Source organism: Andrena cerasifolii, chromosome 5, assembly GCF_050908995.1.
Source record: "Andrena cerasifolii isolate SP2316 chromosome 5, iyAndCera1_principal, whole genome shotgun sequence".
Lineage (NCBI taxonomy): Eukaryota > Metazoa > Arthropoda > Insecta > Hymenoptera > Andrenidae > Andrena > Andrena cerasifolii.
The window spans coordinates 16,325,531-16,348,875 of NC_135122.1; the positions used below are offsets into that span (position 1 = coordinate 16,325,531).

The 23,345-nt window shown below is 48.8% G+C and overlaps 4 protein-coding genes across 10 annotated transcripts; 3 read left to right on the forward strand and 1 right to left on the reverse strand.

Annotated features, from left to right (window-relative positions):
* Positions 1-1,364: 1,364 nt before the first annotated feature.
* On the forward strand, positions 1,365-6,139 carry Fipoq (F-box/LRR-repeat protein FipoQ). Of its 5 annotated transcripts, none has more exons than XM_076811721.1 (8): positions 1,365-1,626; positions 3,739-3,938; positions 4,117-4,391; positions 4,477-4,743; positions 4,824-5,193; positions 5,272-5,475; positions 5,556-5,812; positions 5,893-6,139. In XM_076811721.1, exons 1-7 carry the CDS (start codon positions 1,516-1,518, stop codon positions 5,704-5,706), a joined length of 1,578 nt encoding a protein of 525 aa, XP_076667836.1. In that variant the 5' UTR covers positions 1,365-1,515; the 3' UTR covers positions 5,707-5,812; positions 5,893-6,139. The 5 variants fall into 5 exon arrangements, with proteins under 5 accessions (XP_076667836.1, XP_076667839.1, XP_076667838.1 ...); XM_076811724.1 differs by having other exon boundaries at positions 1,368-1,626; positions 5,571-5,812; XM_076811723.1 differs by lacking the exon at positions 1,365-1,626 and adding an exon at positions 1,953-2,244.
* A 153-nt stretch (positions 6,140-6,292) lies between these two features.
* On the forward strand, positions 6,293-8,256 carry LOC143368715 (ras-related protein Rab-28). 2 transcript variants are annotated; one of them, XM_076811728.1, is made up of 4 exons: positions 6,293-6,583; positions 7,395-7,580; positions 7,651-7,884; positions 7,951-8,256. In XM_076811728.1, the coding sequence occupies exons 1-4, from the start codon at positions 6,509-6,511 to the stop codon at positions 8,173-8,175; spliced, it is 720 nt and encodes a 239-aa protein (XP_076667843.1). In that variant the 5' UTR covers positions 6,293-6,508; the 3' UTR covers positions 8,176-8,256. The 2 variants fall into 2 exon arrangements, with proteins under 2 accessions (XP_076667843.1, XP_076667841.1); XM_076811726.1 differs by having other exon boundaries at positions 7,651-8,256.
* Positions 8,257-8,390: 134 nt separating this feature from the next.
* Positions 8,391-11,850, reverse strand: LOC143368713 (hexosaminidase D). The gene has a single exon (XM_076811720.1). It carries the CDS (start codon positions 11,300-11,302, stop codon positions 9,551-9,553), a length of 1,752 nt encoding a protein of 583 aa, XP_076667835.1. The 5' UTR covers positions 11,303-11,850; the 3' UTR covers positions 8,391-9,550.
* A 5,255-nt stretch (positions 11,851-17,105) lies between these two features.
* On the forward strand, positions 17,106-23,339 carry LOC143368718 (uncharacterized). Of its 2 annotated transcripts, none has more exons than XM_076811731.1 (10): positions 17,106-17,219; positions 19,303-19,739; positions 21,192-21,305; positions 21,367-21,461; positions 21,535-21,688; positions 21,769-21,897; positions 21,971-22,116; positions 22,181-22,712; positions 22,783-22,862; positions 22,932-23,339. In XM_076811731.1, exons 1-10 carry the CDS (start codon positions 17,113-17,115, stop codon positions 23,076-23,078), a joined length of 1,941 nt encoding a protein of 646 aa, XP_076667846.1. In that variant the 5' UTR covers positions 17,106-17,112; the 3' UTR covers positions 23,079-23,339. The 2 variants fall into 2 exon arrangements, with proteins under 2 accessions (XP_076667846.1, XP_076667847.1); XM_076811732.1 differs by having other exon boundaries at positions 22,804-22,862.
* The last annotated feature ends 6 nt before the right edge of the window (positions 23,340-23,345 follow it).

Consider the following 23,345-nt stretch of genomic DNA (forward strand, 5'->3'; position numbering starts at 1 on the left):
TTGGACAAATTACGTGCACATTTAGTTGCAAGTCGCAACCACTTACATAAATTAAAGCGGACAAAAATGACTAAATTAAATAACCATGGCAAACTTTCGTTCCGTCCCTATTCACTGTGTAAATATCTTGGACATTTCGTACAAGATATCCAGAAGAAAAAAAAAAACATTTAACACGTTCAGTGGAGGCTACTTGTAAGCAATATGTACACAGTAAATTTACATCGTGCATGATTGTGTAAGTTGCCGCCGCTGTACCCACGTTATGTGTGGTCTTAATTAATCAAATTGCTAATGGCGCCGAGCCAAATGGTACCTATTTGGCCTGCAATCAAAAGGACATTCAACAACTGTCGTGCGTGCTCGGCGTTCATCATTCGCAAAAAAAAATTCATGACCCAGCGCGGTAAATCACAATTATAGAAAAAATAATCTTTCCGTGTGCCGAGAAGAAAGACTCGTTCCCTTTTACCACGATGACGCAGGTCTTCCCCAACGAATCACATTAACTTCTCGATTTCACTCAAAAGTTGCTTCCCCTTTAAACAAACATAGTCAAAAACCAGTCTCGAGCCGCTGGCTTCTACAAACAATTCTCAATCACTGAAAACGCCTCGAATACTATATATTCATTGCTCGAGTAGAGTAGCAAGCGATGCAGATTGATAACCACAGACCTCCGCCTCCCTTAGAACTCGAATCTCGCCAAAGTTCTCCAGCGGCACGGAAGTTCGAACGACGTTAAATGCGATCAGACGCGCTTTTGATCGCTCGATTTTCGAAAAGTCCCGCAATAAAACGTGACGGCCCTCTGTTGGCCGTGGATCCTTGCGTGGCGGAGCACTCCAGCGGGTCTATTTTTAGGAACGACAGAAACTTAGGATTATTTTAGTTACATTTTTTACCTCCGAACCAGAAGGCAGGGTGCTTAGCGCAAGGAGGTCAACGATGACCGGGTAGGTGGATTTTTCGGCGGGCATCGACGATTCTGTACGTTCTGAACGGACCAACGAAAAACGCAAGGCAACGAAGGAGTCACGTTTTCTCGAACGATTACGTAATTCGAGCGCCAGTGCAGTTTTCATGGAAAGTTGATGGGCCGTGCACGATGGGGGGAAGTTAGCTCCACCATTCGTCGCTGAAACGATAGAACCGCTCCCCCGCGAAGCAAGCAAGTAGAACGAAGAACCGTACGCAATCTCGATCCCCGGCGTTGCACCATAAATCGCGCTTTTGCCTCCTAGTGCAGCGAAGCCATCGATCTGTGCGTGAGATCCCGTTGCACGGTCGTTCGGCTTTCTCCCCGTGTGCTATTACGTGCTTGGACTACGTCAGCCAAACGTCGCGGCAGTGTACATTTAATTCCACTTTCTTCTTTCAAGTTTGGAGCGGCAGTGACGTCAGTGAGGGATGTTAATCGGCGCAGAATTTCGCGGAGGGATGCATCGATGCTTCCCAGCTTGCTTAATCCTCTGACGTTTGAATCCCTGCCCGATCGATCGCGTTATCTTCGACATGGACCCGCGAAGAATGTCCAACTGGAATGTCCTGAGCGTGGAAGCGGCTCTCCAGCAGCTTACTAGTTTGGAGGATGGCAACGGGGTGATCCTAAGGCGGCCGAACACGGTAAAACATTCGGAGGAACGTTTTTCTTTTTCAAAGAATCATCCGCACACCCTTAGGGCGACGAGTCTTCGCTATTCGCGACGGCAACGAAGGGATTGTAATTCAGATACGTGGATCTACCCTCGAAAGGGTTGGAATATCACGAAGCAGCGACGTCTCTCGGAAACGTCCACTTCTTTTGCGGATCGTGACGCTAGGGTATACCAATGGGTTCCACCTATTCTTGTCTCGTCTGCTTGCCCGACTGACGGACTGCTTGCCTTTATTTATAACTAATTAAAGCAGACGCGGTTCGAAGTGCATCCTAGTATGGTTCAGTTAACCGGCAGCCCTCTGATAAATTGGTTTCCTCCTTGCTCGCTTAAAGTAGCTCGTGATTCTGTGAGAAGCCGCGAAGAAATGAGAAGAGACGCTGATCATTTCGATTTCGCACGGTGACACGATACTTCCGCGGCTGTGGCAGTTCGAAGTGATACTTTCTGGATCGAGGAACTTTAGGATAAGAGAGCTGCAGCGATGAGCATCTGGCATCAGTTGAACGTGGAGCATGCCACGAGCGCTATATCCAGGGAGGATCTCGGTGATCACGTTCATCGAAAGAGAATCGTGTCGCGTTCGGTAATTGTCTCACTTTCCCTACATTTCCCTAACGAAGAATGATACCTCGGCAATTGATTGTAATCGAGTTCACGTAGTTGGTATCTATCAGCGGAGAGTAGTAGCTCCAAGTATTCAGCTTTTAAATTAGAAGCGAACCTCTTAATCGTGTTAATTCAATTGCGTAACAAAGCTGGGAATATTAGACACGTTCGAGCAGAATGCAGAATCCGATTGCTAGTTAAAGAAACCCTCCAACCGCGCACGTTATCGATTCTCGTCACCGTGCTTGCTTTCAAAATGTGCAGAGCATGATTTTCGATAAAAGAGCCTAATTCAGCTAAAGCAAAAGACAGTTATGGTCGCGGGTAGAAGGAGAGCCTGTAGGATGACTAAGCGCCCGGTTTACCATTCATCTCCATCTTGCCACTTCATTAGAGCCCTCGAAATGGCGATCGTAAGCCAAAAATAGAGTGTATTTCATTGAAGAAATATTTTTTCTAGCGTTATATGTATCCCCGCGCGATCGCCACGTGCACGAATTTGTTTCGTCGACGGTCTCGTGTCGGATAAGTTCCAAGCTTCGTATCAGCCAAGAGGTTCCGGCAGATTAGAAGACTGATCCTCTGAGAAATCAGCGTGCATTATTTCACGAAATCGTTCCTTCTATCGATTTCCAGAAAGTCCATTCGATTTTCCAAACTCCGCTCCAACTTCCACCAGACAGATTACGTAAAACGAGCGGCTCGAACAATCCCCCGTCGCCGTTGTACACCCCCTCTGTTCCCGAGCAACGTCCTCCGAGGGGGACGCTGAAAGCTCGCGAATGTTTTATAAACTCGATCCGGAATTTGACGTTTCACGGGAAACACAAGGAAATGCACCTTGGCTGCAGGTGGCGAGTTTAAAATTAAAGCGCAGACGGGTCTTCCAAGTCTTATATTTAGGACGACGCGCAGGCGCGATCCGATTAGAGATCCCGTGAAGACTTAGAACTTCAGGGTTCCCCGAATTCCGACGTGCGCCGCGTTTTCCACCGAGTCCGCGTCCATCGCGAGCGATATACCCCCATTCCTTTTACGCCAGTGAAAACTACGTCGCCCCGTATGGTGAAGAGCTGCACCCCCCGTCGCGCCACGTCGAGAGTTCCATCCGATTCTACGAGTTCCGACAATCTTGCGATCCGCTCGAAAATAGAAGCGATTCGAGCCAGCGTCGATCGAAGCAGGCTCAGTGTTAGACTTCTGTGAGAGATCGTCCCGCGGTTCGTTTTGAAAGAAAGAAAAATACCAAGATGGATCTCGGCGGTGTGGACGTCTGGGGCCAGATCGCGGTGGAGACGTCTCAGATGTTCGTTTCCGAGGGCGGTGTGGTGAAAAGTCGTTTCGCTGGGACAGTAAGTGACCGAGACGTACTCGAAGGACGTAGAAAGATCCTCTGGTGGCGGCTAGGCTCGCAGGGCTCGCGGAGATCCTGGTGGCCGTTGAACAACTCGCTGGTTTTTCGTTGTTGCAGACTATAGAGAAGCTCCCCGACAAGGTGATACTGAACGTGTTCAGCTACCTCTCCCATCGCGAGATCTGCAGGGTGGCGCGTGTGTGCAAAAGGTGGCGTCAGATCGCCTACGACACCCGCCTGTGGAAGCACGTATCCCTGCGCCCGGAAATCAGCGGCCTGCACGTCAGCTCCTTGGACAATCTTCTACACTTGGTCAGGTAGACGACACTTTCACGGCCACGCGAAAAGTGCAAAGAATTTTGGCAGATAACGCTTGTTCCCGAAATACGTCCCAGTGGCGTCCTACTTGCCAAGATAATTTGTAAACAGTAAGAACGGCAGGGTGGGCTAGGGGGGCTGTCGTGTAAAGATGGGGATCCTTTCTGCATTCGACAGCACGCGTTTCGGCGCCTCGCTGAGGTACATCGAGCTGCCCATCGAGCTCATCACCCACACCGTCCTTCACGAACTGGCGAACAAGTGCCCGAACCTCACCCACATGCTCCTCGACTTCTCCACCGCCATGCAGCTGCACGACTTCTCCGAGATGCAGGCGTTCCCCACTAAGCTGAAGTACATGTGCATCTGCCTGTCGGAGGTGATCTTCATGGAAGGCTTCATGAGGAAGATATACAACTTCATCAACGGTCTGGAAATCCTTCATCTCATAGGTAACTACCTTGGTGTCTAATTAGGCTAGCGTACCGACGTACAGATCGGAGGAACAGAGGCTGTTCACTGTATTTCATCGTTTAGGAACGTACGAGAAGGTGGAGGAAGAAGAGGAGGAGATCTACGAGGTGATAAACGTTCATAAATTGAAATCAGCCACCCCGAATCTGAGGGTGATCAATCTCTATGGGATCAACTTCGTGGACGACTCGCATATCGACGCGTTCTCCTCCAACTGTATACAGCTGGAGTGCCTAGCGGTGAACTTCTGCTCCAAAGTCACCGGCTCGACTATGAAGACCCTGTTCCAGAGGAGCAGGAGGCTCAAGTGCCTGCTCATGCAAGGAACAAGTACCTATAACCACCGCCGCGCGATTCTTTCAATCTCCTTTGCTCGACATTTAGAAGAATGCACTCTAAATTGATCGCAGATCTTCAGAGCGAGTACGTGATGCAAGTGGAGTGGGAGAAGTCGAGCATCCAGGAGCTGGACGTCACAGCCACCGACTTGTCCACGGAGTGTCTGATCGACATGCTGTCCAGGATCCCGGGGCTTCGTTTCCTCAGCGCTGGCCAGCTGAACGGCTTCAACGACAGCGTGATGAAGGCGTGGGCCGAGATGGGCAATCCTCGAAACCTGATCGCCCTGGACCTGTCCAGCTCTGACAACCTCACCGACGACGCTCTGCATAAGTTCCTCTCGAGATACGGCCACCAGCTGTGGGGACTCGCGTTGTCCGGCATGCCCCACATCACTGATCAACTGTGGCAGAGCGTGCTGCCGATACTGACCAACGCCAAGTGAGATTTGCCCAGTGATAACTTGGTAATGCCGAGCTATCACTCGCTCCGCGTCTTTACGGGCATCGACTGTTTTAGAATTCTGGTCATGGGGACAGCGGAGAGGCTGGGCGTGAACATCCACGTGGACCAGCTGATGGATGGAATCGCGAACAACTGCCCGAACCTGGAGCGACTGGAGCTGCGATGGGATCCAGAGAACTTGCGGTTCTCCGATAAGAGCCAGAAGGCTATAGACATACTCCGCGTGAAGTGCATCAAACTGCGCTGTCTGAGCTTGAGGTAAGTTCTAAACGAGGGTGATAAGTACCGCTGGAAGTGTGTCGGGAGTGACGGGAATAAGTGGCGTGTATCACTGCCAGTCTAATGTATTCCAGCGACGGCAGGTACTACGAGGTGGTGAAGGCGAATTTCGAGCGCGCCGACAGACTCACCGTCGTTCGGACCACCACCTGCTGCAGGGTGACCAACTACTACCTCCTAGCCAATTACAAGGATCTGATCTTCAATTAACGAGACGTTTTTATAATAAACATTTGTATATACGCTGTAAAGGATTCACGCATACGGTTTTCCGCGTGATTTGCGAGCTACCGAGGGGTGCACACCCATCGGCAGGGTAAGCGTAATCATGTCCAAGCATAAGGATCGAAGTAAGCTGCACGGAATGCAGGATCAATAATCGGGGTTTTATTCCAGGTAACGAATTGCGGCAACTACCACCGGACGATCCTAGTATTACGACAAGAAAGCCTGCGCGACATACCAGATGTATATTTTTTTACACTATTTTTGAACATGTACACAGACCAGTAGCGGGTCCGTTAAGCGTCGGAAGATCGGGCGGGAAGGAATCTTTCGGATGCGCAATTTTGAAAGTTCACAGCCTCGATGTTTACCACTGTACTTGTAAGAAGAGAGTATATAAAGAAAAGTGATTCCTTGACACGTTAAAGCACAAGGCTACGGTCTAGCACCTGGCTGGCGGCCGTCATAATTAATCCACGCCGGGGGAACTTTCCCACCGCCGATATTGACAAGACGGCCACGCACAATGGCGTTGCCGGCGATATCGATTATTCGCTAATTTATTCATGCACCTGTGTGGACGACGTCGACGACGACGTCGCACTGGCCACGGCCCGGTCGGTCGATTCGCTCGATTTCATCCTCTCCAGCCACATGCCAGACCCTTGGTTTATATGCTCCATTATAGTCGACGCAGAACCGCCGTGGACGCCGCAACTTTTCGCATGACTCCCGAAACCATCGACGAGCCTCTCCCTCTCCGTTCCTCCCGTCCCGAGCTTCCCTAATGTCTGACGCCGAGGAGGACCTGTCCGCGAAGAAGCTGAAAATCGTCCTCGTCGGTGACTCCGGATCTGGCAAAGTGAGTTTCCAAGTGCCTCGACGAAAGTGCGCCTCTACTGTCGCAGTTGCGTGCCTTCCTCTTTCTCCTGCGTTCTTCTGCATTTATCTAAGTGTCCACTTGAGTAGGAATTCTCGATAGGTGTTGGAGACTCTGCGTTGAAACCTCGAGACCGGTCAAACTTTTCTTTTGAGTTGAGCGAGCCTTGAAGAACCAAGCAACGTATCGATTTATTTCTTTCGTGCGAAGTGGTCAGTGTCACAGTTTTAGATGCCCCTGTACGGGCGCCGTCGACCGTCGAATTCTCGCTGGAATTTACTTGGTTTCTTCTTGGGCTTCTTATTTCTTAGAGCGATATTAAACTCTTTGTAATTGCGGACCATACGGTTCAGGTGAGATTGCATATTCGTGACAGAAGTTAATTCGTATGTGTCACTAATACCTTCCCCAGTCAGAGGTCTCTTACTCTTTAATTAACAACACAGCTGCTTCATAGATCGCCTCGAGCCACTTGCACTATTAATTAGGGGAGGGACGTGACACGCGAGTTTCGATCGACGTGGGAACTCTACCCTACGATTTTACTTCTGAACAAGTAACAAACAATTGAGACGAGAATTTCAAGAAATCTCTGATGAAATACTTTCAAAATTCCTGCATTCTTGATTATGCGTGAACGTACCTATGTGGGAGACTCAAAAGCGGGATAGACGAGCAACTAGTTTCTTAATTAATTTTCAACTAAATTCCATCTTTGACGCGAGAGAAATGCAATTTCCCTGCTAGTCGAGCAGCCATTCTCGATAACTGAAATTCAAGGGTCCCCCTTTAGACGAGCATCGCCCAGAAGTTCTGCAACAACGAATTCACTAGGCAGTACACCCCGACGTCCGGAATCGACTTCTTCCTGAAGAACATCGGCGTCGGTTGTTACAAAAACGTGAACGTGCATCTGTGGGACGTCGGCGGCCTCGCGCTTCACGGTAGCATGCTGGACAAATACGTCTTTGGTGCTCACGTAAGAAGAGAAAGGGAGTACCCTGGTCGGGATTGGGCGCGCAGCGATCTCACGAAGGTGCGGTTTTCAGATCATTCTGTTAGTGTACGACGTTACCAACAACTTCAGCTTCGACGTCCTGGAGGAATGGATAGAGAAGATCAGGAAGCTGAGCAACGATGACGAAGAGCCACCGGTGTTCGCCGTGGTCGGGAACAAATGCGACATGGAGCACCAAAGATCGGTGAAGAGGGATCGGAGCCACAAGTTCGCCGCGGAGAATGGACTTCCCTACCACGACGTGTCTGCGCGAACCGGCGAGGGGGTAAAGTGCTCTTCGAGCAACCGAGTCGAGTCCTGTATTAATGCTGAAGGAACGTTTGAATTGCAGGTATCTCTGTGCATAGTGACGCTGGCGGCGCAAACCTTGGGCGTCCGGCTAACGAAAACCGACCAGGACTTCCACAGGCCGATAATCGTCGCGGAAATAGGCGACACGGTCGATATGAGCACGGTGCACAGGGTCGTGAAAAGAATACCCAATAAAAAGCACAGCCAGATCCCGTTCCACCCCCATTTGCCGTCGTCCAAGTCGGCGGTGTGCGTTCTCCAGTGAGAGTATGAGAAATCCTCGCGCGGGGTTGTCGGATCGTTGCGGTATAAATTATTTTCGCGCACAAAAGGTAGCAAGTTCTACACGGCGTAGTAGAAGTTACGCGGCGTTGATGATGAAAGAGCTGTACATACGATGTCCAATCGAATATTTTTCCAAAGCCGTTACCTGAAAGTTCACCTGTGTGTTTTGAGGGGCCAATGCAATAACCAGTAGTGTCTTCGCAGTAGATTTAGAAACAGATTTATTTATTGATAGAATCTCGCTACTTGCGGTAATAATTGTTAATACGGATCGACGTAACAACGTTAAAAATAGTTTTACATTAATAATAGCGACGTCATACATGTAATAATGTACATATACGAGGATCCTAGATCGAACTGCATGCAGCGAACTGGTGTTAGACTTCGGTGATGTTAGAAATACTTATGGTAAATGGATTGTTCAGCAGCAAGGTATATTTATTAAGACGCGGCGGGCTATAACTATCGCAACAGATCGGTTGGAACTTAACAGGTAAAAGGAGAACTGTTCGTCCCTCGTTTCGAAACCGGCGGACCGCTCACGCGTCGGGCTTGTTGCTGTTACATAGACAATCTTTATATCTATTTGTTAATGGCACTATTCATGCAGATGCTACATATACGAAAAACATAACACAAAAAACATCAAACAAAACGCATTTAACGGGAGAACATTGTGAACAGTTAACAAGAGGAGACGAGTGATACCGCAGTGTGTGCGTATTCTCGGAGCGATGCGAACTGGAAGCATTGAAGGGATAAAAGTGTTAATAAATAGCAAATAAATTAGTTGGCATCTTTCATTGTCTAGGAATCAGAGTCAGGGATCGATAAAACGGTAGATAAGTAATTTCTTTGAACGACGCTATCGACGCTACAGTCAATCAGCTTTAAGATCAATCCCGGAACGAGCACTTCGTGGGACGAGAGGGGTGATTCTCTGTGCTTGATATATACAAACTTGAAATTTAAACTCGTTACCCAGAAGTGCTGATTGAAAGCTTCGAGAGCTCGAGTTACCCATAATTTTTTGTTCAGGCGTCGATGAAACGCCTTGAAAAACTTCGTCGTTCCAGATGGAGTGAACGAGAATAATTTACGGACGGTGCGATCAATGCGATATTGATCGCTCGTTTGAATCAAGATATAGAGTCTCTATACATTAAACGTACGAGGTGGAAAATTATAGTTTCAGCCAATTTTTATACACCATCGAATTAATTCATTCGTTTAGAGAGCAGGGGATTCGAAATATCTCGACGCGCTGTTTCCTTATTTATCCTAGTATGGTCTTCAGTCTCTTATTAATTTTTGTGGCAGCTATCCATCTGTGAGTATCAACGTTGGCCTCACTATAAGTCAGATTTTCGTAACGGTCTCCGTGGCCATACGTCCTTCTCTAGAATTTTCTCTTTGGCCATCCACAGCTGGATAAGTTTATCGCTCAAAGGGGTGATATTCGTCTCCACCCACTCCTGTATGGTATAATTGTCGTATATGTCTTCCATAGACGATCGTATTTCCTTTTCAATGTACAGTAACTCCACTCTGTGTCTGTCTAGCTCCGTGACCGCTCGCTCCACGTGACTAGGGCTCGAGAAAGAATACTTTAAATTGTACGGCTTCAACCATCCCTTGAACGTATTATCCTGCTCCATTTTACTGACTTCTTGAGTCAAGGAAAAGAGTCGCAGAATCGCAGCGTAGATCGACACGCCATGGTAAGTACATTTGGTCCAGCCGTACTGAGGTTCCGGGATGCTCAAAGAAATTATACTCTCACACTTTAACGCTTGCAAAACGGGGGCGAGTACGTCTACGGGGGCTCCGCTTAAATCCGGAGCTTGTAGAATGGCCAGGTTTACAGCTAGCGACGGCATGGCAGCGGGCAAGAGCTCGCAAAGTACGCTAAAGTGATCATATCTTTGCCAGCCCGTTAAGATCACCCCCTTGAACGCAATCTGGGAGGAGTATCTATTGATAATTTCTAACCATCGCTGATGATTCTCCATATGATACGAGACATCTGTGTAATATCTATCCGGCGCAGTAGCACCCTTGAAAGCTGTAGCGACCCAGATATCCTTCCAAACCGCTGCGTAACTCTCCCACAACTGATCGGTTAAAGAAGCCCCAGGATCGGTGGTGTACTTCCAAACGACTGGCTCCACCATCAAATGTAGACCTCTGTCTATTATTTCCTGGGGAGAGATCTCTCTGAACTCGTCGTCCCACATTAGAATCGTCAGCTCCGGATACTTGTCTTTGACGTATCTCGCTACTTTAGAGACGTGATCCAAGAACAGTTGCTTCTTTCCCCACTGTCTTTTAACCATTACGTCCAAGCACCTAGAACACTCTCCTATTTGATAGACTTCGTCCGCCCCTATGTGCAAATGCTTGGCATCGGGATGCGCAGCCATCACCTGGTCTATCATCTCGTAAATCAACGGAAGAGTGCTGTTATAGGTGGGGCACACGGCTTGAGGGTAACGCGGCGCCTCTCTGTAGTCTTTGTATCTATCTAACTTCAGGATAAATTCCATGTGACCGAAGGTTTGCACCAGCGGTATGATCGCTAGCTTATTGTCATTGGCTATCTCCTGGATATTCGCGATATCCTTCTTAGCGTAGCAATTGCCGGCGCTGACGTTTTCGAGCTTCCCTTCGAAAGGAAACATGTCCTCGTACTCTATAAGTATACCAGTGGCGCCTAATCTTTTGAGCAAATGTAACAGGTACTTATAATACGTCGGTTTCGGAGGGGCACCCTTTAAATCTAGATGTACTATTTTATGGCCTTTGAAGAGGGGAATGGCGTCTGTGTACGACCTACCGTAATTTAGGTCGCCGAAGAACTTCCCTCCGCCGCTTTTCAATTTCCCCAGCATCTGGGCCTCTATCTGTTGCTTCTTGGCGATGCTGCGAGGATTGTCGGTGAGATCGCTCAGCGGGTAGACCTCCGCGATTTTCAATCGTGGATTCAGTTTATTGGACGACATGTCCTCTACCTCGTTGCTGAGGATGTGATAAATAACAATTAACAGAACGAAGCTGATCATTATGATGACCATTAAAGAGGCTCTGCCTCTTAGTCGCGTCATGATTGTCAGTGCAGTAGAACATCAAGATTGTATCACTTCGTTATTACTTCTGTTTACTGGGAAAGGCCCTCGTCTATTTCTAACGCGATTTAATCGTTCCTTTCACTGGATGTCGGCACTGGTATAAAAACGGCGTACTTTCGACTCTTCTTAAGCTAACGATTTACATTAACCTCGTTAATTACCCCATCGTCATTAAGGAATAACTTGATGCTCCCTAAATGATTGTTCGCGGAACGAGAGGGATACGAGCTCCTTTCCTTTATCACAGTTTCATTGACAGAAATAGCAGACTGTTCTCGCTGTTGTATAGTGATAAACGCTATCACGAAGCAGTCTGGGCAACTGCTGCAGCCGCAAAGTGAAGCACGCTTTCTAAGATGAATTTCAACTTTTAACGGCTACTTTGCGTCTTCGCGTTCGATTATTTAATGGAAATATTGGCCAGAAGTGTTCTCGGAAGATTCCGAAGCCAGCAACGGGCATTTCTGTTACCTAATTGAATATTTAAACGCCGGAACGTTGGAAAGGATCCGATGGGAATATTCCCTAACTGATTCCCGACGACCTCTCGCATCGCGCAGATCAATTATACTTACGGATTCGTGACTGCTTGCTTATTACTTCAGCCTTTACAATGCTGTATTGTCGCGATATTAACTGACCCGTATAATCTCGGCGAAATCAGCTTGACGCGTGAGATAATGGCGATTACATATACACGAATATGATTGCAATTAATAATGCCAATGCCACGCGCTTGACCTACAAATAACGAGACGCCGTTCTGCATCGAATTTGCTTAACGAGATCCATCAGAGGCATGACAATGTCGGGGCGATCTTGAATTAAGATCTGCCTCGGCCATGGCCTCGCGGCCCTCCCCCCCTCCCCCCTCCCCACCAAGATTTTCTACCGTTATCTGGGATGTTTATTCCCGTGTAAAACGCGGCGAAACAAAATCGCTCCGGCGTTCGGCAATTTACGCTTGAAATACGTATCGATTGGGCGCATAAAATAGGGAACGAAGGGACACGCAGATGCGAGAGGGGAAATAGTCCTCGTAGGTTTAACGGGAGAAAGAATGGAGGACGAGCGAAACCGGAGGAGGCTCGCTGGTGTGTAATCGAATCCTCCGCGGCGAAATCTTAAATCCTGCCCCCTTTATCTTATTTCCAGTTCCCGCGAGCCCTACCGCCACCCGTTACATACTTAATGAACGTGACTCACGGTCTCCTTAGTTATGACGGGAGTAGGGGGAATAATTCTAGACAATAAAGCTGTTTAATGATGCCGCCGGACGGGAGTTTGAACCGCGCGCTCGGCCAAACGCGCTCTCCTCCGCAATTCCCGTAACGCGTGCGTGAATAAATCCGATAGATACCTATAGAAAGCGTCGCGGTAAGTTTACGTGCTCCGCCGTGATTTAACGTACGGGCGGACGGATCGAGTTGTTTACCATTCAACGGAATACCGGCAACTCCTTCGAGAGCGAAGCTCGAACGAGGTGGACGCTCGACGGAGCGGGGCCGTCTCGCGTCAACAGGGCCGCGTTACGCGCGGCGTTGGGCCGGAAAAATATTCGCTCTCCGCGGAAATATTGTCCCCGATGTTTGCCGAGGAGAAAGCTGGATTTTGAATCGCGTCGGTGCCTGCGCGGTAGATCCTCGCCGCTGCGCAGTTACCGATCAGCGGGCGTGCTCGGAGGAATGGAAAGCTACCTCGCAGCCGGTCGCCGTTTAACATTTTAGGTACGAGAATGCACGTTATAACGTAAGGCGACTTTTAAGTAGAAGCGTTCGCGGCCTTCGCGCGGAAATGCCCGCGAGATTAGAGCGAGTCGCCGAGACGGGGGTTGATCGGCTCGGTTTTATTACCGTCGGTGATGGGAAGGAACGTGCGCGGGCCTGGCCCTCGCGGGACCGAACCTACAACTCGGGCCCACTGTATCTACGGTTCGTGCGAACGGCCAGAGGCGTCATCGTGCTTCCGTAGCAACCGAACCGTGGACAAAGGCTGGCTTCGCCGATTATTCAGAAATCATGACTCAAGTTCCCGTGCACACGCAGACGCTGGCATATCTACGTTTGCCCAGTCTTTTTTCGCGAATGTGTGCGCAGCTGCGTGACAGAGAAAAACAAGGAAACAATCGCGTCGGGGGGATTAGAGAGATCGGCACATCGCTCCTCGACGGGAACGCAACCATTGACCCACCTAACTAGCAAGCCCGTTGGCGGCTGCTCGCGTAGCATCCGCATCCATTCGTATCGCTGGCCCATTAAGTGGGGACCGAAGAATCGGGCGTGAATTCTGGATTAGGAGCTGGTTAGCAATACGGGAACTTCAACCTTGGACAGCCGGTGATTAAAGATTCCTCGATTAAATCGGCACACCCGTCTTAAGCCGCGTATTCACCTGCGCATTCGCCCCGAATGTGCATTCAGCGCGCACCGATTTTTTGCCCGTTCGGAGCTCGGCGCGCGTTCGGGGTTGAGTGAAATTTGCGGCGTCCATTTCATGGTATTTGTTGGAACGTGTACAACGATGGACTCTGTTCCTGGAGTTGGAGTGTCAGGGACTTTGGGGACCCGGTGACTTGTGAGTTTACCTTTCTTTCGCTACAGGAGACCCAAAAGAGGGGAAAACGGTCTTCTCGACCCCTGCGCTTCTCAGTCCGAGAAAACCCTCCGAACGGTTAACTTGTATCGCGCTAAAGACTATTCTTTCTATTACTTTTAGTTTAAGTTTTATACAGTTCTTATTATTATTATACTGACGATCGACTGTGTAACTTTTATTTTCTTAAATAAATAAACATTATATTCTAACAGTATTGTTCGGACCCGAATGCGCGCTTGGGCGAATGCGCAGGTGAATACGCGGCTTTAGTTGCCGCGCACGAAATGCGCGCGGAATGTATAAGACACACATCTCGTGTTTGTCAACGTTGATAACGATCGCCGAATCGCAGCGAGCGGGCTCGGTTAGGCAACGTTGCGCGCCGATCGCTACCGCGTACCCGCGCGCGGGCTACACGCTCTTCCGAGGAAATTCTCCGCTCCGGGCGCACGCACGGTTTCGTGAAATGCAACGGCACACATTCTCAAGTGTCTTTCGCGACTGATAAACCCGGTGATAACGTGCCATTAAAGCGAATCCGGCGGTGCACGCCGCAAGAAATGGCCAATAACGTCGGACAACGGCTCTTCAGTCTCCTGAATTGCACAATGGGGGTAACAGAGAACAGCTGTCTTTGTTGCAACTTCGCGGACGGGAAATATTACGGGCTACCGCAGTTAAGCGCCTACACTGCTCTTTAACGGAACTCGTACTTACTTCCTCGCTTTCTTCCCATCGAACCTCAAAGACCCTGAGAGGGTAACGAGTAGGTGAGACCGGGGCTGGTTGACTAATTTTTAACAGTTCTAATTTTTATAAATAGACCATTGGTATTTTGTTGACTTGTCGCGCACCAAAAGTTTAGAAATTTCATTAGGTATACAGGCTTTATTTTTAAAATTGTTTTAATTCAGTATAGGTCGTAGTTTTTATTATATTTAGAGTAGTGAGAGAAACAAGTCAACAAACCCCCGGGTGTGGGGTTAGTTGACAAATATGATGGGGTTAGTTGACTTGACATTTACTTTTCAGCTTTAACCCTCGGTTGGCACTCTGGGTCAAATTTACCCTGCAATTTTTTAAGTAAAAAACTTTTTATCGGAACTCTGATTGCTTCAAATTTTTTTTTTAAGCACGATGACACTTTAAATGTCAACTTTCAACGGTGGGCATATATTCTACAATGTTCAAACTTTATCTCAGAATTTTTAAGACTTAATTTAACAAATAGTTTTTAAATAACAACTGATTGGAAATTGGCAGGGACAAATTGACCCGGTGTGACAACGACGTTCCAAAAAGTAGGTGTGACAACCGAGGGTTAACCCTTTGCCTGCGAAAGGAGTGTATATACGCTGTCACAGTTCCATCAATATAGTATACGAAAGGCGTACATATATATCCTACGACCAACAATTTTTTTTTTCACTCCTTCACACTGTTATTTTTTTTATTAAGTATCATGGAGTTAGATACTGTAATTATTTTCTACTTGTTTGTTATGGTCTATTTGGAAGGCCTGAGAGTTTGAAGGGAGGATGGGGTGTAAAACTGGTAGGGGTGAGTTTGGAGGGATTTGTGGTGGGGGAAGTGGATTTGATCAGCCAAACTCCTTGCCTCGACTGCATCTTCAGGACAAAAAGTGCAATTTTTAGTAGTATTCCTATGCTTAGCCAAGTAACCCCGTCCGACACTGTCAACGTGTTAAGGGTCGTACGTACAAATCCTCCACGCACCGGATAGAATAAAATACCCCAAATTATAGCGAATGTATCGCGTTTCCACAAAATATTCATGAAAACTCATCAAGCAATACCTAGTGAACAAAAATTCATAAATAGTCGAAACAAAAATATTTTTCCAGACTTTTCATTCTCACCGATAGAACCCGCAAGTTTTTGCCACGGTGACACATTAAATGGCAAGCAGGTCATCCATAAGCTTTAATATCGCGAATCGCAGCATAATTTACAACATAATACAACAATTAAAAGAACTTAGTCAACTAACCTCGTTAGTCAACTATCCCGGTCTCCCCTATCATTTTCAATGGGCTTAAAGTTAAACAGCCTTTTCCTTCGACTCTTATTATCGTATCGCGAGCATTCAGCTCGCAAGAATACCATCTCGCTGCGCGGAGATCTAACAAAAACTTCGTTGCAGCTCGCCCGGGGGGATTGGCTGGAGAAAAAGAGCCGAAAGATCAGCTGCGGTACGAATTAATTGGCGGCTTGGCGAAAAGCGTCTCCTTCCAAATGTCCGTTGGAGATCGCGCGTAAACAAAAGAACGACCGTGGCGCGGGCGGTGGCATTTTTCGCGGACAATGAGGAAACCTTGCGCCCATACGAGCCCGCACACACGCGAGACGGCTTTCATTAAAGGAAGGGCACGCACTCTCGGGCTGTTTCGAGCCCCGTCTGAGACCTCCTCAGATAACGCGACATTACGGCCAGCCGACAGCGAGCAGTATGCGCGCGAACGTCGGAGAACGCGCATCTTCTTTCCTTCCCCCGACCATTAATCCGTCCGAGCGTTGCTCGTGCTCGACCAGCGAGAAGCTCTCCGCGATCCGTCTCCAACGATCCGATCAAGAGTTTCTGAAAATGCAGTGACCTCTCGGCGCGCAGAGTCCGCTTAACGCGCCGCTGCTAGCATTAGCAGGGAATCGTAAGTTTCCACGGTTTCTCGATCCTTTTCCTCCTGTCGCCCGCGTTTCCTCTCCACTCTGTGCCGTTCGAGAAGGACAAACGCGGGCCGGCACGCTGCCCGCCGCGAAAGGGGAACGCGGAAAATCGCGCTGGGCGAGAGCAACGGTGCAACGGCTACGTTTGACAGCGCGAGACATCCGCCAGCGCGAGGCAGGAAAAGTGAAAGGGTTTCGTAGACTTTCCGCGGAGGCGACGCGACACGTGATTCCGCGTCGCTCTTGTAAATCCAACGTTTCCTCGGCCGACCGTGGCGCAGAAGTAAGAGAAACGTCCCCCGGAGCTGTTTCGCGTGCGAGAGTCGCGAGCGCACGGTTCGGATTGCTCAGAACCGTCGGCGAAGGCTCCGGCTGACGTGCGTTTCCTCGCGCGACGTAAATGGCGAAGCGATACGAACAAGGTGATCGACTGGATCGCGAACGGCGCGGGTAGAAGCGGAAAAGTGCAACGATCTACGTGACCGTCGACCTGCAGCCTCGCCTCGCATGACACGGCACGTTCGAAATTACCATTTCGCTCTTCCTGGACGACGGACGTCGCCGGCGGGGGTTCACGCGACGCCGAGCGTGAATTTAAAAATAGTCGGCAACGGGTAAAAACGCCACCAGTAATCCGCGGTATTCCTGTTAAGTGTGAACGGTGCGGGCGCGCGCGATTCCGCTGGCCCACCGCGCAGCGGGGAAGGGGGATCGACGTTCCCGCGAACAGATATTACGCTGAATCTTTATCTGGGGATTCGAGTACTCGTGAAGCACGTATGGGAGCAAAAACTGACGCGGGAAAATTAAAAGAAATTATGGAATTTGTGAATATCTGTTCGCTGCCCAAATTCACTCTAAGGGGGTGAAATTGACACCTTAAATTCCCGCTATTTTCCGATTTTGTATTATAACTGTAAGAACTGTAAGTTGCCAAATGATAGTCCTAATTAAAAGAAGTAACTTTTGTCTTGAAACTTTTTTCCTACCTCTTACAGATTGCGAGTTACAAAATAAAATCGGAAAATAGGCGAATTTTCAGGGGCTAATTTCACCCCCTTCGAGTGAATTTGGGCAGCGAACAAAAATTCCCTTGCAACCAGGAGGAAATCCCCTGCATATTCGCAAAGTTTCAGATTTTTTTAATTTCCGGGTTCGGGATCTGCCCCTGTAAGATACATTTTTGGGGAAATTGAGTTAGTAGCAATGATGCATTTCAATAGGCTGTACTAATCATACAAAATAGGGAAAATGATTTTTTTTCCAATGTGGGTTAGTCCGTTTCTGGTCTCAATGCCACATACGATTCTTGGACCTCCGAGTCGAGAGCGTGTCGCGTTTGGGGAACGCAGATAGAAGGGGAGGTGACGAAGTGGGTCACTGTTTTTGTAACGAAATACTTAGAGCTGAATACGGTTGGAGGTTTGAAAGGGCCAACCATTAGGGACTAATGTCGCAGGAGTTATCGGCAGACATTAGCTTCTGGAGTGTATTACATCGTTAGCGACAGGGCGTCATTAGCCCTTGAAAGAATAGGGGACGTGAAATTTGCGAGTCACTGTACAATTATGATCGATATTGGAGCTCGGGGCATGCATTGTCCGCAGCCTTGGCAAATGCTAGGGCTACGTAGCCGTTAGCCTGGCCTTTATCCAACTGTTCATCGTGAAAGTGGTCGAAATGTCAGACTTTCCGGAACGACGTGGCCCGCGGCCCCGTTAACGATCATCCGCGGGAACAGTGACGCATGCATTCCGACGAATTAGCCTGGGAATGTTTACGGGAGGTCTCGTTGACTCCCGCGAAGCGAGCGACGAGTCTCCTTGTGTTAGTCTAGCTGGGATCACCACGCCGCGCGCTCTCCTCGCCTGCACGCGCTATCGCTCGGTGTAAACAAACTCGAGTTCTCGAAAGTACGCGGTCGAGTGTGTGTTGGATCGCGTCTGTGTCTCGGACGACAATGCCAGTGGCGATAATAGGGAGCAATTGAGGAATGACACAAGAGCCTCGGCAGTAGCGTTTAAAATTCGCTGAGCAGCTTCGGCGACGGCAAACGATCAGTGCGACAGAGTCATCGATTTTGCTCGCGTCGTTCCATCGACTGGATCGATGTTGCGTGGCTACACCCGCGGTGTGTTAGTTGTCTCGAGTTTGTTGTTATTGTTTTTTAGGCGTTCCAAAGGGAGATTGGACGCTTCGCTAGCGGCGACGCGACCAGCGGGGCTCGCTCGACGTAACGTTTATCATTTCCCAGTGAGTTGGCTCGAGAAACGCCGTTATCTCGGTTGCTTAGGATTTTGCGGTTCGCGGAATCGAGATTAGTCACGGACACGCGGTTTGACAGCGCGGCTATTTCCAACGTCGCCTGGACCGCAGGGGGTGAGGCCGATACGATTATTTTTAGGGGACGCCGATGTTATTAACCCTCCGCCGTTCGAGTACACTTCAATAGAAATATTCTTCCTTGCCTAAATATAGAGTCGGCTTTGCCGTTCACCGAGACGGTTCTCAATTGCTTCGTACCAGCGGAGGGCAATGTCGATGGGAGGGTGCAGAGGCTACCAAGAAAGCCCAGGAAACTTTAGTCCTGAAATAGGCACCTTCCAGTCTCTCTTAGCTTTATGGAAGACCGGAGATTGCCGGCGAAGAGGGGCTCGGCGAGGATTTCTAACGCGGGCGTACCGTTTCTGTTGGCAGAGGCGAGATGAACAAGACGGAGCTGAGCATCGTCCTGAATACGGAGCCGCCGAGGACATCCTCCGGCGTCATCCACTCGCACATACCGGTGCCGAGGATACCCAGCGCGATTAAGGCCCAGGAGAGATGTCCCCCGCCGCGCAGAGGGTCCTTCGAGAAGCTGACCAGGGGCGTGTCGGTGGCCGCCCAGAGGGCGTCCTTCGAGAAGCTCGACGCTTCCGTTCAGCTTCGCCCGAGAAACAACAATCTGTCGGCGTCGAGCATCGAGATGCGAAACTCCGAAGAAAAGCTGGCCAGCTCGAGCATCGTCAACTGCAAGACGAGCGAGCACGGCGGCTTCAGATTGAGCCGCAGCAACAGCCTCGAGGGCAAGTGGAAGAGCAAGTACGAGGAATCGGAGAAGAGGCGGAAGTTGCTGCTGCAGAAGAACGAGGCCGGTAATTAACGATTAGGAATAAGTTCGGGGGCTTACAGCGACTGTACACGCCGGGTAAAGTCGTTACCGAACATTATTACGATTGTATTAGTCCTGATCAACCAAGTGGCAATTCGATTAAACGGCTTCGAGATGCAGGGGCACGGTAAATATGGGACGAGAGAAATTTTCAGAAACGCCGGGGCGAACAACGCTCTTGCCCGCAGTTCTTCTTCGATTGCATGGCTCGACGAGCGAATTGTAGGGCAGAGTCCATCGCGCGCGCTTGGAAGCATGCGGGACTGAATCGATGACGAATGTGACGTTGAGGATAAGCTTTGTTCGGTGAATTTTGTGGAGAAACATTACTTAGTTAAGGGGACCTTCTGGTCTAGAGCCCCCAAAAAAATAGGCGATCTTTAGAAATTAATTAAAGGAAAACTACTGTGTATAATTTAATGGGACTTTTTGCATTGTATTAAGGATGTCTTAAATTGTAGAAATATATTTTTTGTTTTATAATTTATCATTGCAGAAGGCACTGGGGAGTCGTTAAAGTCAAGGCGTCAAAAAATTCATCCAAATCGTTGGGGCCTGTATCTCCAAAAGTTATTATCCGATTCGACTGAAACTTTTTTTATTTTGAAGAATATACTTCTGGCTAGGGGGAAAACCAGAAAAAAAATAAAAATGACATTTCTTTGAAAATAACGACACTTGAAGTTTGAAATCACCTTTTCACTATATTTTTCACCCTTTCAACGCCTTTGAAAATTATAAAATTTCAATTTTTGTATTTTCTTCTTGTACCTCCCCTAGCCAGAAGTATATTCTTCAAAATAAAAAAAGTTTCAGTCGAATCGGATAATAACTTTTGGAGATACAGGTCCCACCGTTTTGCGAACACTGTTTCGAGAAAAACGCGTTTAAAGTTTTACGTGGGCGCCGAGTGGCCGGGTGTTACCCATGCATTTGCCGCTACTCAAATGCCTATAACTTCAGGAATTTTACGAATTTCAACAAATCCTTTTAAACACGTATTCCTAAAAGGTTGAACGTTCGAGAAATGAAATAAAAAAATCAACTTTTAGACGGGCAGGTCCCCTTAAGTGTTCCTAATATTGCTGACAAAGATGTTGCGTTTCCTTCGTTTGGTATCTATTGATCTGTTATTGCAAAAACGATCGGAGACGCTGGGGCGACAGACTTACGTAAAGCGAGAGACAGAGGCGTGGACGAAGATACGCAGCGAAAGTGAAGCGGCTGACGCGCGGATTGTAGTTCATGGCCAATCATCTGTAATGCAGCTTAACCATTATTCGGTCGTGATTCACTCCTGCATGCAAAACGAACTCTGTGACGTTTCATTAGTCAGCGGGCATACGCGGCGTGATTGCGAATTGATCGGTGCGGGACATCGCTCGGGGGATGCTCGCCGCGTTTTGCAATTCAATGTCTGTTTCCTAAATCGCAGCGAATAAGGAGCATGCCGACCTGGAGAGGAGAAACCAACAGCTGCAGAGGCAAAATAACGCGCTGCAGTCTCAGGTCCAGGAGAAGGAGCAGAGGCTTCAGAAGTTGCGGACAGGTAAGCGGGCACGGTCCAAGGGAATTTTCATTTTTATTAAAAAACTGCGTTCTTCGTTTAGTTTCCGAGGCGGTATGCAAGGAGTACGAGCAGCTGAAGCATCAGTACGACGTGGAGACCGGCGCGATGCACAAAGCCATGCAACAGGCTTCGCAGGTAGATCCGAAGAGACTGGCTTTGCTTCTTTGATCGCGTCCGCGATTTACTCACGAATTTACATCGGTTTCAGTGGTACAGGCAGAACCGCGAGCTGAAGAGAAGGTCGCAGATCATAGCGCAGAAGTTTCTGCACACCAATCCCGAGGGATCGGTGGATCTCGAGTTATCGGACGAGGTCGACTCGAACTTCGAAGATCTGGATCAGTTGAGGGAAACGGTGAAAGGTAAACGGGGAAATTCTTGTCGCGGCGTAGAATCGAGCTGTGGATTATAGGAATCGTTCACGAGAGGGTGTGACTTTCAGAGCTGAGCAAAGAGATAGCCAGGCTGCAGACCGAGCTGCATTCCGCCCGGCTGCAAGAGTTCGAAGCCCAAGAGCAGGTGACGCATCTGACGACACAGTTGGAGGAAGAAAGGACCCTCAGACAAAAATGTAAGCGCGGAATTCCTTGTAATACTCTCCTGACTCACTCGCCACCTATTCTGTAACGAATCTTTCACTTCAGACGAGGAGAAAGTAAACGAGATGAAGGTACACAAGGAGAACATGGAGAAAGTCACGAAGATGGTTGCTGAAGAGGTGCAGGCGTTGAAGGCGCAGTGCGACCGCGAGAGGGAGAACGCGAAAATTATGAAAATCGAGGCGGAAAGGGTGGGTACATAGTTTTCACTGATTTCAAGCAGAACAGAGGAATAGCTTGTGTTTCCATGAGCAGGTACAGAAGGAGAGGAACGTGCTGGCTCATCAGAGCGCGCTCCTGATGGCCGAGGTCGGCGACGACCCCAATGGAAGATTGCTAACCGTTCTCCAAGAGGTAGAGTCTCTGAAGAGATCGTTGGAGGAGGAGCAACAGAGCCATTCCGCCCATATACAAATGCTCGAAGAAAAACTCGAGGAGAAGGAGTCGAACGTGGAGTTCGAGATAGTGGAGGAGAAGCTGAAGCTGGCAGAGTCGGAGTTGGAAGTCGCCACGCAGCGGGCAGAGAGGGCGGAACAGTCGGTGGAAAATGTGGAAGAACTGGTGCAGAGCTTGAAGTCGAAGATCGGTGAGCTCGAGGAGAAGCTTTCTAGGCCACCACCGCCCCCTCTGCCCCCACCCCCGCCGCCGCCGATGTTCAACAACGGCGGGCAATCGTCGATCAAACTGCTGACGAAAGAAAAAATGAATTCGGAACGCGACGCGGTGACCGACATGGAGAACATGCTTGGAATCACGAAGAAAACGCCGACGGTTACGCAACAGCCGGGTAATTTGTGTTTTGGATTTGTCGCCGGCCGCTTACGAAATCTGTGTCAAGTATTTGATGAGTAATCCAGCTCCCTTTAAATCTTTTCCAGCGATCGACGATATCATTAACCAGATAAAAGGCGGCCGATTCACGCTCAAGCAGACGGACGTAAGTTTGATTTTTGTGGAAGCGTCCTTTCCGCGGATAAGATTTCCTGCACGTAATGATTCATTTCAGAAACAGAGAGAGGAGGAGAGGAGACGACGACAAGAAGCGGAAAGCGCGCCGCCAGCGGTGTCGGAGATGTTGAATATTTTAGGAACCATGAGAAGGAGAGCCAAGCCAATAAAGCAGTCTTTCAACTCGACGGATTCAGCAACATAGAGATAGGAATTGTTAGTAACGCGTGGAAAGCTTCTCCGTAGCTCCAGCCACGCGACACCCGTCACTGTTGGTTTATTAATTACGATAAGCACCTTTAAACAAAGATCTATTCTGCGAGAGTACTGTTACGATATTTATGCGGACGTAAAAGAAATTTTCAACCATCGAGTGAAATATACAGGCCACACGACACACACGAGATTTGTATTTACATATTTTTATACGTGTAAAGAGGATGAATTAAAGACGGTTAAGGGAGAAGTGATT